This window comes from Chrysoperla carnea, chromosome 2 (assembly GCF_905475395.1).
Source record: "Chrysoperla carnea chromosome 2, inChrCarn1.1, whole genome shotgun sequence".
NCBI classification, from domain to species: Eukaryota; Metazoa; Arthropoda; class Insecta; order Neuroptera; family Chrysopidae; genus Chrysoperla; species Chrysoperla carnea.
In genome coordinates, this window is record NC_058338.1 from 47,241,296 (window position 1) to 47,255,622 (window position 14,327).

General features: G+C 28.7%; 2 protein-coding genes across 2 annotated transcripts in view; both read left to right on the forward strand.

The window, feature by feature from the left end:
- The first annotated feature begins 8,548 nt into the window (after positions 1-8,548).
- LOC123294267 (PRKR-interacting protein 1 homolog) lies at positions 8,549-9,537 on the forward strand. Its single transcript, XM_044875391.1, has 2 exons — positions 8,549-8,756; positions 8,818-9,537. The coding sequence occupies exons 1-2, from the start codon at positions 8,643-8,645 to the stop codon at positions 9,472-9,474; spliced, it is 771 nt and encodes a 256-aa protein (XP_044731326.1). The 5' UTR covers positions 8,549-8,642; the 3' UTR covers positions 9,475-9,537.
- Positions 9,538-12,876: 3,339 nt separating this feature from the next.
- Positions 12,877-14,327, forward strand: part of LOC123294266 (G protein-coupled receptor kinase 1) — a 67,931-nt gene continuing 66,480 nt past the window's right edge. The window contains exon 1 of the mRNA XM_044875390.1: positions 12,877-13,136. Coding sequence (XP_044731325.1) covers positions 13,024-13,136 — 113 coding nt within the window. The 5' untranslated portion in view covers positions 12,877-13,023. The remainder of the gene's footprint in view (positions 13,137-14,327) is intronic.

Sequence of the window (14,327 nt, forward strand, 5' to 3'; positions counted from 1 at the left end):
ATTTTATAAAACAGTTGACAAGCTAGATCATTCATACTAACATCGGTAAAATGGCCAACCCTTCTTTTTCAAAGAAAGAATAGACATTCAAATAGAAATGGCCTCCCTTTAGGGAATTGATTTTTACTTTAACATCAGTAAAATCATTATAATTAGAAAACTACTCGTTTAGCGCATTATTTCGGACTTCGAAAAATGTTCAAAACCATTAGAATGAGTGATTTTAGATATATATTGATTTCTCCATCAGAATATTATCATGCTTACATCAAATTACTGCGGCTACCATGCTAATCTCCCTGTGCCAGTAGCGAGAACTCAAATTAAAAATAATTTATCCTTAGATATCTTCATAGATTCGTCACCGTTTGGACGCAAAAAAAACTTATTCTAAAATATTTTCCGTTAAACAGTAATTTTTTTTAAAAACAATACATTTTAACTATAAACGATCTTTTTAAATAAAATAAACATTGTAAAAAAGATTTATATATTTAAAACAAATTCAAATAATATGCAATATATATTAAATATCAAATTTTAAAACATTATTAATACTTCTTTTTTTTTTCTTAAAAATTATTGTAATGAGGCTTTATTTTAATTTAAATAAATTTAGAGAAAATAAAATGGTGTGCCAATATCGTATAAAAAACAAACCAGATATATTTATGTTTCCATGAGAAATCAAACAATTTATTCTTTTAAGAAGAAATTTTAATCCAGAATCTAGCTTTTGATTCTGTTGGAATGTTTACGCGGGGATACTTTTCTACTTTTCTTGGGAAATGTTTAATTGATGCCCTGGGAAATTTTTACCACTCGGATTTAAGGTCGTTATCTAGTATGCTAAGACGTAATTATAATGGCGACTAACACATATTGTAAAGAATGACAGAACCTGATCGTTCATTCGATTATCAGATGTTTTGTAACCAGTGTTTATGGAGTAACAACAATACGACGTTGTCTAACTGTGTTTGAGGCCACAGCTTTCGACTCTTTCCAAGACAGTCCGAAATTTGTTGTCTCTTCATTAATTGAATTGCACTTTATTTTCTGGTTAAAAATTGTCAATTTAGTTTTTAGCGATAACTGGTTGAATTCAAACAAACATCAATACGAATGTCCTACATTTCTAGATACACACTTGCGTTGCTACCATTTGCTTTCCATGTGAGAAGAATTATGGGTAGCATTACAAATGAAATTTTTCTTTACGTTGGAATGATTTAATGTCAAATAATAATTCTGTTTTAATTTCACGGTCAGCGCTTCTTGAAGAAGGAAAAGTATAAAAATGTACCGTGACTACACACTATGCTGTAATTTGAATAACTTTAGTTGTCTAAAAGTTGCCATTTTTGGAACTTGATTTTCTATCGATAATTAAATATTGCACTCCCAAAATAAATAAAAATATTTTTGGCGAAACTTTGAAAAAAATCGTTCAGATTTAGACGTAATATAAGCACGAAACCTAAGTATGGATAGAAGCTTTTAGAAAATCAAAGAATCTTAAAATTGAATCAGTATTTAACGAGCAGCTTTTTATAAAATTATATTAGTTGCCATTTTTATTATTTAACCATTGGAAAATGTACTAGTTGATAGATTGATTTCCGAACTGAAAATAAGTCCTAGGATATCCATTAAATTCTTGTAAGAAAAAATTCCCTCTACAAAAGCGTTTCTACAGAACCATGGCCAAAAATTGGAGAATTTGAAAAGAAAAATAAATTTACCTCTTTTACATGGAAGGTAAATAAATATTTTTTCGATTAGCTATAGATGGATTCTAATGCTATTTTTTTTGTTTTCTTTTTAAATTTGTTATTCAAGTTATGAGTTAATGAAATAAGTGATACTAAAAACTAAATAATTTTTGTTTTGGGACGTTAATTTTAGTAATTTAGTGGTTTAATTATAAAAATTTTATAATTAATTAACAAATTATTTATTTACAAAAAAGCCTATATATTTTCAATTGATATTTTTAATCTTGAATCACCGGTTGCAAAGTATGGGCAACACGGGTAAATTTTGTTACCTACTTGAAACAATTAAGATCTATTTTTGCAAGGATGTAAAAATGTGTTTTTGGACTTTTTTTTTTAATTTTGAGAATTATGTCTTTTTGTGCTGTTTTTTTATTTTAGAGAAAAGAAAAATTATTTTATTAAGATAAACTAGATATAAAAAATAGTTAAGAACAATTAATTAATACTTGTTATAAAAATTAATTAAGGTGAAAATCCCCACACATTTTTTTCTCAATGAATATTATAAATATTTATTAATTATTTTTTTCGTTTTTTTATTTCCAATTTTTTTTCTTCAGTTTTTTATTTCAAGAACTTCGAATTCTTATTTTTAAGAAACGGGCGTTGCAATTTTTTTCTAGTATTGGTAGTATTGTACAGGTTCGGAGCTAATGAAATTTCCTAATTTAAGAATCCAATTTTGATTCTTAAATTAGGATTGATATATCACAAAATTTATATTATGAAAAAGTTGAATGCTCAATCATAAAGAGCCTGTGCAATTTAAGACCATACTTAATTTAAAAGTATTTTTATCTTAAAATTTTTCGGAATACTGCTCTGTCTTAAAAGTACCAAATCGAAATTTTATTGATTGATTGAATATCTTCAAAAATTATTGATGATATTCAATCATCAATATTTATTTTGTCGCTTTCTAAAAATGCTTCATTTAACGATAAATACTCGCGTATGACTTACAGTTTGTTCAAGGCGTTTGTTTTATGGATTTCTTCAACTCAAAAACGGGTACTATGGAGTGAGTGAGTAAGTTTTGAGTTTCGCGAACAATTGGAATTAAGAATGGCCAAATGTGTTGAAAACGATCACACATGTCCTATTTTTACCTTAAATTCAGCCACAGTTGGTCTATTTAATTTTAAATAGTACATGGACAACGTACTAAATCCATGAATTGTTATAAACGTTTCTATACGGTCAAATAAAGGTATTTTAGAAAAAATAAAAGTTCTTTTATATAAAACAATGAGCATCACCTCGAATTCACTTGACGTTTTCTATTCCTAACTTTTTTTAGCATCGCGGCGGACGAAATTCCTACCGTAACTCTGTTTGGTGCAAACTTTAAACTATTTATAGTTAACTAGTTAAACTATTTTATTCTTTATACAAAGCCTTATGCTCCCCTAAAGGTACCCTAAAACATCAGCTGCTCTAAACAAAATCGTAGATAATTCGTCGCTTTTGTTTTATTAGGCACAGTAATTAAAAACAGACCACTTTCCTGCCACCAACTTTCAGAAGAAAAAAGTTTTCCGGTACTTTTTTGGCAGAATGTATTTTAATTTTTCAAGGCGATTTAAGTGCAATTTTATCAAAATTTATTTTTATTTTGTTATAAATGATTATCATCAACAAATAAATGTCCTCTCTTTTGAATGTGATATGACGTCTCGTTTCACATAAAATATGTCTGAAAACTGTGTATAATAAAAATAGAAATTAAATCTCCGAATGGTTTATTTTTTTAACAGCCTTGCAAATAGCCTTTTCATACGCTTTTATTAAAACATTTGAAAGGAAATGTTACAATCACTTCTGTTACGTTTGTTATGACAAACCATTGCGACTATTTCACACGGAGACACATTCTCTCAAATTTATGGAAAATCTTTTATAGCTCAATTTATTCAACCATAAAAGTATTAGACAAACGTTTGATTACACAAATGCAAAATCGTTTTTTTAATTACGCACGTTCACACTTTACGATTAATACGTGTATGATTCAGAAAAAATAAACCTCATATAATGACCAATTTTCGTTTTTTTATGTTTTGTTTATTATTAGTCTAAGCGAAATTAGTAATTATTGAATTCAAAAATTGATATCCATGCCATTTTTGAGTTTAATTGTTAGTTTCGGGTTCCTACTAGGGACTCAATAATTTCTGCCTGCTATCTCTTAAAGAGGGTGGAAAGGAATTTCTCTCTATTTTTTCTTAATAATTTTTATAAAAATTTACAATATAATAAACTTTTCCTAAATTAAATTAAACAAAATTTTTTTTGTACCTTTGTAAGTATTATTAAAATTCGTTTTTTGATTCTTATTTAAGGGACCCGAAACTGATAATAAAAATTTTCTTAAGCAAAATGAAGATTTCTCTTAGGTTTATTTCAGTTAGGCTTGGGGTGCTGGTTGATTAAATTTTTCCAGACATTTTACATTTTTTAAGCACCCTTAAAAAATTTATTGCCTAAAGTAATATTTTTTAAATAATAATTAAAAATATCTTTTTATAAAAAAAAATGTTGCTAAGATTTTTTACAAAATGGAAAAGGGCGTAGTATACGCCATATATATTTAGAATGCTTCAACAATTTTATATATACTTAAGGTGTAAGAAAAGTAAGTTATTTTTGGGAATATAAGTTTAGTATGGGAAAATTGGAAGGTTTCTGTTTTAAAGCAGTGCCCATGACATTTTTTGTTTCGTTTAACGAAAGATAAAATACAGACCTTAGATTTTTTTTACAAAAATTGTTATTACTTACAAGTATTAAGATGAAAAATAATACAAATTTTGAAAATCGTCCAATAGATATTTTTATGTAGAGGTTAATTTATAAGAATTTTAGAAAATTCTGTTGTATATTTTCAAAAAAAAATATCGACTATTTACAAGGTTGATAAGTAATCAAAAAATTTTTATTTTTACTTAACTATAAATGAATTTTTCCGGATATTGATTTAAGCTTGATATTTTCATTAGCTAAAATCTGTTTGGTGGTGTATTTTTTTAAACTCCTCTATATGATTATCGTATCCGATACTAAGGAAAAAATTTACATTTTTATATTCCATTTTTATTCAGTATACGCATTAATACCCCAAATGCATTAAAACTGTGTTCGAAGTCATATATTTTTACAAAATCTCTGATTTTGGTCACGAATTTTCTTTATAAAAATTGTATCGGTTACGGTATTGTATCTAGATTTATTTGAGAAGTGGAATGCACGTGAAGATGCTAAAAGAACTACTACTATACGGAAACCGATATTTCTAAATTTTTATACCTTCCTAAAAGTTAATATACGTTAAGACCAAAAGAAGTCTCTTTTATGTGATGAAGACTTGAAAGATATGACAAATTTTTTTTCATGGTTAACAACTTTATCGTTCATGTTCTAAAATTTGTTGTTTACAAGCAGAACAATTAAATCTTTACAGTTTCATGTTTAAACTGACTATTGACTTAAACAACGTAAAACGGTAGCATATATCAAAAAATCGAATCAAAAGCCAGCATTTATTATGCCACATCATTCGTATGTTATGCGACGAAAAAAAATGCTGGCTTATGATTGTTTTACGCTTTAATAACGTTTGAATGGAGCTAGGTCTTTAGTTTAGCCATACAACCAATTTACATCAATAAAATAGTGTAGTTTGGTTGCTATAGTTGACTTGAGCAATCAGTTTTACTTGTTTCAGTCCGGATTCAATTAATGAAATACATAATGAAAACAATCTTAAATTCAATTATTTAAAAAGAAATTCATTTATAGTTAATTCCTATATTATACATTAGATACAAAGTGTAATTTTAGAAAACCTGGCATTCTAATTATTACCCTGCCTGCTATTTATTAATAAATTACGATTATTATTCTGCAGCACTTATTATAAAGAAAAATCAATTAAATTATGCAAAAACTTAATTAATTATTATTGATTTTAGGTAATATATTATATTTGTATAATAGAAAGTAAAAATATTATTGAATTATTGTACCTAGTTAGTGATATTTAAACAGTTTTAAACAAACAAAAATATTAAAAAAAAAAAAACATAGTATTTTAATTTGCTATTACAAGGACGTAAACATCTCTTTTCTCTCTGTCACACACACATAGCAGATTTTAAACTAAAGAGACAAAAACAAAATTGAGAATTTCCACATTTTCTCTCCTAATTTTAATGTGAATGTAATTATTAAAGTAATACAAAAAATAAAAACAGCTACATTTATATAATAAAAACCAGCATAATAAATAATAAGTCATTGACTGCTTAACTTTAATCAATGTATGTTCTTTTATTATCCTTTTGGTAGCCGGAACGCATATAGCTATATGCGTTCCGCTAGCGAACTCTACAACATTACCCACGGCTGCAAATATGCTAAGATTTAGAGAACGTGAAACCTGAGCCTGTATTTCTACAATTTTTGTGTGCCTGCCGTTTATATTGAAAGAAAGTCTTTGACAACACAATAAAGCAAGTTTGTAAATATCGAGGAGTTTATAAAATGGAATGGAATTTTGCTACTTTTCGAATCAATTTTTCAACCTTTTTAACAATTTAAACTTCCTGTCATTTATTTTTGAATATTACTCTGAAAATAACTTTCTTTTAACATATCAGGCAGGTAAAAAAATGGTCGAATTATAAAAATCATAAAACTCGATTTCCATAAACACTCAGCCAAAGTTAAAACCTCATTTTACTTTATTTCCAAACTTACTTTTATCAACCTTCAAATTAAATGATACACAAAAAGAATCAGAGAAACTTCGAAAAAAATGGCTTAGATGCGTTACTATTTTGACTATTTGTTTTGGTCAATGTGGCTGAAGAGTAGCGTTCGGATGAGCCATTAATAAAGTTAATGGTAGATTTTTAAATGAGTTAAAAGCTATTAGTATTTGATGGTAATTTCAGGACGATTGAAAATTTGAGAAGCTGCTTTTAAAGACGTACTTAACAACTTTTACTCTACAAAAATGTTCAACACATGAAATCGTTGTTGGACACAACCTAAACAACAGGCGTGCAAATTTTCAACCATTCTGGAATGACTATAGAATACTACTCACTGGCTTTAGACTAGGAAATATCAGATCAAAGGCAACAGTTTTAGATTTTGAAAACATACCCTTTTAACGAAGCTAAGTATATAAAAAGCAAAAAAGGACGATCAATATGGTTGAAGGAATGCGGTAGGTAGGCCATCCCTAAATTTAGAAAATGCCGTAAAGATGATTTTTTTTTATTCATTTTAATAAGGCTCAAGAACGAAATAAAACTTGCAATCATTTTGTTTTAGTGGAAAATGTTTGCTATATCAGTCTAGTTCAGAGGTCACTGTTTTGAGAAAAAATAAGACTAGAATTTGAACAATGTTAAGGTAAGTAACATACGATATTTAAAGCTGAATATCTTCCATTCAGAACATCAAGATACATTAGCTATTTTATCATTATGTACATAATAGCAATAATTACAAGATACAATAAAAGCAAATTACAAAAGCATGTATTTGAATATTGAACCATTTATATCTGATAATTTTTTTGATATACAATTTCCAAATAATCGTATACCCAGACGCAATTTATTAGATAACAAGTGAAAACAAACAATTGACTGAGTTAATTGTTGAAATACCATGTATAGGCAGTGTTGATAACTCTGTCACATTTCACATACATACATATCTGACATATTTAACTGATATTCTCATATAATGCGCAAGTGTTGATGCGCAATCGTTTGTTTTTTTTGACGTCATGTAAATAACAAAAGATATTCACTTTGATATTCCTATATTAATACATACTATAAAATTTGTACCTAATTAACGCCCTCGTGGGTAAACAGTGATGTTTACAAAAAAATGTTTCAAACAAAAGTTGTTTATTTTTTTGTAAGGAACATTTTTTACATTTAAACTTTAATTCTATCTCTAACGGTTTACAAGATGGGTACTACGGACCCATGACCCAATTGACCCATGTTGCTCATTTACGAACTTGACCTCACTTTTTACGTCCTAAGCACGCTGTAAAAATTTCAGCTTGATATCTCTTTTCGTTTTTGAGTAATCGTGACCACAGACGGACAGCCGGACGGACGGACGGACAACCGGAAATGGATTAATTAGGTGATTTTATGAACACCTATACCAATTTTTTTTTTGTAGCATCAATATTTTTAGGCGTTACAAACTTGGGACTAAACTTATAATACTATGTATATTTCATATATACATGGTATAAAAACCACAGGGTATCGTTATATACCGATAGACCAGCGTATTCTCTACATTACAGCACTGTATAATGGTATTGATAGAAACGTATCAATTTCCATCACAAAGGTGTAATATGTTAAGAAACGCTATTAGATGTGGTTTTTGCATAACATTAACAGCATCTTTGTAGAAAGCAGAGAGAAAGTTTTAATTTAAAGAAGGATAAAATTGTTGATCCGTTTGTTGATCAATAGCTAGTCAGCTTAATAAAGAAAGAATAAAAACTATTAAGAGAAAAAGAACAAAGTTTTAATTTTCATTAAAATAAGGGTGTTAACCAATCATCAATGAGCACAACAATCAGTTATTGATCTGTTTTATCCGCGAGCTTTTCGATTATTGTAGATTAGTGGTGGCGTCTATAATCAACTAATACTAAAATTTAAACTAGAGATTATTTTTACAGCATATAGAGAGCACTACTATGTTGTGAAAATAAAAAAACAGCTGTTACGAACACTTCAAAAATTTGTACTTGTTTTAAAGTATAACCTAATTTAAAATATATGTAAAGAAAACATATCTTCCAGAAAAATGAATGACGAGATTACTCCACCAGATCATAAAAATAATGAAGAAAAAGTTACTAAAGTTCGAAACTTAGCAGATCTTCAACGAATGAAATTAGAAAAATTAATGAAAAATCCTGTAAGTTTTTTTATAAGCATTTTCTTTAAATATTTTCAAATAAATCTCATTTGATTTGTAGGACAAACCAGTTATAATACCTGAAAAACCAAAAACAAAAAATGTTCCACCAGTCCCAGATTTTGTTCGAAATGTTATGGGATCTAGTGCCGGAGCCGGTTCGGGTGAATTTCATGTTTACCGACATTTACGTCGCAAAGAATACGCTCGACAAAAATTCATCCAAGAGATGAGTAAACGTGAACAATTAGAATTCGAATATCAAGAAAAATTAGAAAATAATCGTAGATTAGCTGAGGAAAAAACGGCTAAAAAACGTGCAAAACGATTGAAGAAAAAGGCGAAAATGAAAAATAAAAAACGGAAAACAAATAATCAACAACAAAAAATTGAGAAAAGTGATTCGGAAAGTGAAAGTGATTCTGGAAATGAGGGCACTGATGAAGAAACTGAAAAACTAGAAAAACAGGATGAGAATAAAGTAAGAGGCGAATCGGAAGAGCATGAAAAACAAGAGAGCAAAGAAGAAAGTGAAAATAAAGTAAGTAATAAAACAGAAGCGCCTTCAAATTCAATGGAGGAAAAAGAAGTAGCTTCGACAGAATCTGACAATGTTAAAAGTGTACATAATACGATTTCGAAAGTAGAAAAAACTTCGAATGAACCCAAAGTTGAAGAAAATTTACCTGAATCGAAGAATGAAATTGAAGTAGAATAGCTTTGTGTGTAAGATATTTGTAAGATATCACAATAAATAATTATAATTTCTCATCTCACATGATTTTGTGGTAATTCTTTTTAAATATTGCCTAAAATATTTTCTGAAAATTCTGTTTAAATGACCTGATTTTGTGGTAGTTTAAAAAAAAAATATTATTCTAAGGTATTCTATTTGTCAACATCACGGATAATTGTGCCTAAAGGAATTCCAAACAATTTTTAATTATCAGTAATTAAATAAAAGTAAGTAGGAAAATAGTTATGTGCAAAAGGTCAATATCACAATTGACGTAGATAAGATTTACAACAATAATTAATAAGTTTTTTTTTTAGAAATGTTTAGGAAGAAGGAAGTTTTTAACACAGATGTGTTGTACATAGTCGAAAAATAATATTTAATAATAATAACAAATATTTTTGTCATTGTTTGATATTTGATAAACCCTGCCATTTGGGTTATGTAGGTATTATATATTTATACTATGTTCAATAGCTCTCTGTTATTGTATCATAGTCTTCATAGATCACACTACACTGTAATAACATACTCTTGGGAATTGAATTACATTTATTGACTACCATACCAATTTACTATTGACGTATTAATGCGAAGGCATTCATGGCAAATACCTAGTTTTTATTTATTAAAATTTCATTTTCTACACTTATAGCATTTTTGCTATAAGTGTAGAAAAGTATTTGTGTACTTACAAATAAGGTATTCCACTATTTTTGAAAAAGTACTTGAAAATGTTGATTTTGCTAATCAAAAGCCACCAAAAATTTATTTCGGAAAAATACACACGCTTTCTTGCCAAAAACTTAAATTAAATTTTAAAAGTTTTTTAAACTGTCAAAAAAGCGGGCATTCAATTTGATGACGTAATATGGGTATCACTATACGAAATAACACAAATAATTTTGACAGATATATTCATAGACTTCGGATTATAATAAATATAAATACTTATTATCTATGTATATATTATACCCAGCTGTCTACACTGAACTAATTGATGGTCTATGACTCATACCGCTATGACATCACAGCAGGGCTTCTCCGCGTTTTAGGTCACGTGATATACAGTTTAAAAATTATGATTTTTAATTTTAAATTTTTTAAAGAAAAATGCGTTTTTATGACTCGAAATCAGAATATTTAAGTATATTTTTACATAAATTTTAACTTTTTTCAAATTTCATGATTTATTTTTGACTAACGATAATACCCTACTATAAAATTATCCGGATGTATGGAGGATTAAACCAAAACTTTAAAGTCTGGATATATGTCTGCAAATTGGATCGGATGCATTTATTTAGATCTACAAAGTGGTTCGAAAATAGATAGATAATAAGATGACATTTTTCGATCAGGGATTTGTAATTGTTTAATAGATGAGTTTAACATAATATTAGTAATATAAATGTTTAATATTCTAAAATAAAAAAATATGAAATTTTTCATTTAACATTCGTAATATGGAAATATTTACCATAGAAAAAAATTTATAAATTTATATTTTCTCGAAAAAAATTCAAAAACCTCCAAGAAATTCAAATTTTATATTTTAGAACATTGAACGTATCTCTATAAATATTAAAATTAGAAGAAATTCAGATCCCCCAAGGATAGTTCAGCAATACTTTCTGGACTCTAGTAGACTCTAGCTGTAGTAATTTGATTTCGTACAACTTTTTCGAAAGCAACGCTTTCTTATTTAGATTAGTTTTTTTAAATTTCACAGACCATTTGACAGGCAGACGGCGATATTTTAGGTATCTGAAGCTTTAAAATTTCGATCGATAATTTTTTTAATTGAATTATTGATTTGGGTGGAGGATATATATGGCATGTAGAGAATGAAATATCAGATTCGTAATCTCAAACGTTTTTTCGCCGTTGCTTGTTCTGTAAAAGCGAACTTCGCATAGAATGTAACACAAGGTTAGTTGCAGACAACCACAATTGAATCATCTAGTTAAAAACCAGGGAATAATCTAGTTAAACCAGAGTAGAAATGAGTAGTTAGTATTTAGATTGAGCATTGTAACATCAACTGTGAAATATGACTCTTTCTGACATCTATTTATGAGTATATGCATTATACGTGGTTCGCTTCGTATGGAATAATAGAGTGAAGTCTATGTGGCTTTGTCAGTTTTGGTTGATAGATAGCTGATGTGAAATACGTATATCTTAGATAACGAAATAAAGTACATTACCGGGACATTAAAATTGGTATTTGTATGGAGACATTTTAAACGGTTCTCATATTAGTGATAAAATTTGTGTCTTATTAGCTAAAAAAGTCGAGCAAAGCGGTTTCCAGGTACTTTAAATCTAGCCGAGTTAATGAGTCATGTTAATGATTCATTAACCTTATGTCATTATAATCAGATATTGTTTGTCTTATCTGCAGTCTACTATATTATCAAATTTCCTTTTCATAGACTTATTCTCCCAACCTTCAAGGGCGTTGCAATGAAAAGGAGTTACTCGAAGCCTAACTTCTGGTAATTCCTGTTCAGAACAAGTTTTTTGGCCGTTTCATTAAGGTTAAATCTGCAGTATTCCGAAGCCAATGTGTCGAGGTAATCTATTTTGGCATGAAGACATTTAATGTAGCCTAGCCTCCTACATTCTTTATGCCTCAGCCGAAATTAAGGCATTAATCTCTTGTTTGAATAGTGAGAGAACTTTGTCCTAGTGCGAAGTTGTTTCTCGTTGATTCCCGCTCTCGCTAAAAACCTTGATAAAAAAGGTCTTATGAAAGTTATTATACTATCATTTACTATTAGAAATTAATCAGAGGTAAACTTAAATATCCTACGGATCCACTACAAAAAAAAATTGAAATGGTCGATGACGATGCGAACATATCCGACAATAGGTCTCGTGAAAATGGGACATAACATTCGTTCACGACGACATAACACCAACGAAGCCAAACGCTTATATATGTGGAGTGGTGTACTTGTACTCTTGTTGTAATATACCGCCGTGCGCTGTATGTGTAGTGTATATCTGGCACACACACATACACATTACATCTATGTACACATCAAAAACTCGTAACTATACATACAACTATATACAGCCATATAGGCAAATGTAGTCTCATTCTTAAGAATCGATCAGGACTGTCAGAAAGTACACTGTACGTACACTAACACTACATGTACATGTTATATCAAAAGTGCAAATGTATTCACATTTTAAAGTGATTTTGTGTTAAAAAAAAAACTTTCAACAATATTTTGTATAAATTATGTGTATAAATAAGTTATTAATAATATGCTTTTAAGTATTTGTACTTTATATTTACAAAAATGAATTGTACATATATTATTATACAAAAATAATTACTTAGTTTTTTTTTGTTTTAAATAATATTATTTGTGTTCAAATATTTTATACAGACCCAATTAAAAAAAAAAATTGTATTAACAATGTTAATCAGTGATTGTGTATAATACCCAGGAAAATTGATGTGATATAGTATTTATTTTGTGTGTAATATACTACTAAAATAATACCGTCAAGATGGCTGACTTGGAGGCTGTTCTAGCTGATGTCAGCTACCTGATGGCTATGGAAAAGTCAAAATGTACACCTGCCGCAAGAGCTAGTAAAAAAATTATATTACCAGATCCTAGGTGCGTTCTAAAAAAAACTACCTTTCATTTTTTTTTTTGAGTAACTTTCTACTTTGATCTTCAATTGTTTTTGTTTTTATTCGAATTTAGAACGAATTTTTGTGTGTGGGGGTTGAAAAATGTACGGAATGAATGAAATTTTTACACGAATGTTGGATTCGGTTTAATTGTGGACAGGCTTAGGAGGTAGTGTAAGATATATATAGGGGTTGTTGCCCTCTGGTGAAATTTATGTGTATTGTTCTTTTTTTCAATTGCCTTTCGGATTCATTCATTCATTCATTCGCTTGTGTGAGGCACCCTCTCCACCCTTATTTTGTGTTTTTTTTTTCAGGATGGTTAAGGTCTTAATTTGTGGTTTTGCTGTGTCAATTTCGATTGATGCACTTGATTGATGTAGGATAGCCAACTTAATATAAAAATTGATTTGAAACGATATCGAAAAAAATGTAAATGAACTTAGCACATCGAAAAACATAGAAAATAAATTAGTACAAAATTTATTTTCTTTCGTCAGTTTTCATTCTTTATTGAGAACTGCCTATAGATGAAAATTAATGTGGATTAATTTTTTTAGCTATACGAATTATTTAAGTTTTATTTAGCTTATTGAATAATTTAGTCAAGTTTAGTTGTGGATAAAGGTGATACCCACCTTACGTTTCCTAACGAAGTTAATCTTCTTTCAACCTCAAATTATGCTCAAAAATGTATCAATTTGTACTGGAATGAAGGAATTTTTTCGTTACTACCTAAAAAGTAAAGTAAAATATCGAAAAAAAATGTTTCCCATTTTGCGGAGCAGCTATGATTTTGTCAACTCTGTCATGATTATTGAATGTATTTTATGATAGAACCTAGTATTATAAAAGTAGGTTTAGAGGTTGCAAGTGACAAAACGATTGAAATAAGGACCTGATTTTCTCAGGAAATGTGGCAATTTTTTGCGTTTTCGAATTATCTTGCTAATCGAAAATATGAAATATTGTAATTTGTCTATCGTACAATCCACAAAAAGTATTGGCAGCAATGTCTGCGAATGGCCTAAATGGGGTTATGAATCTTACGTAGATGCGTCACATTTGGTTTGGATTTCTGGAACTGGAGCGAATTAAGCTACATTGTAAATGGTATATTGTCAGTAACAGGAGAGGGTCTCCCAAAATGCTCATCCTAAGAAAAATGTAATTT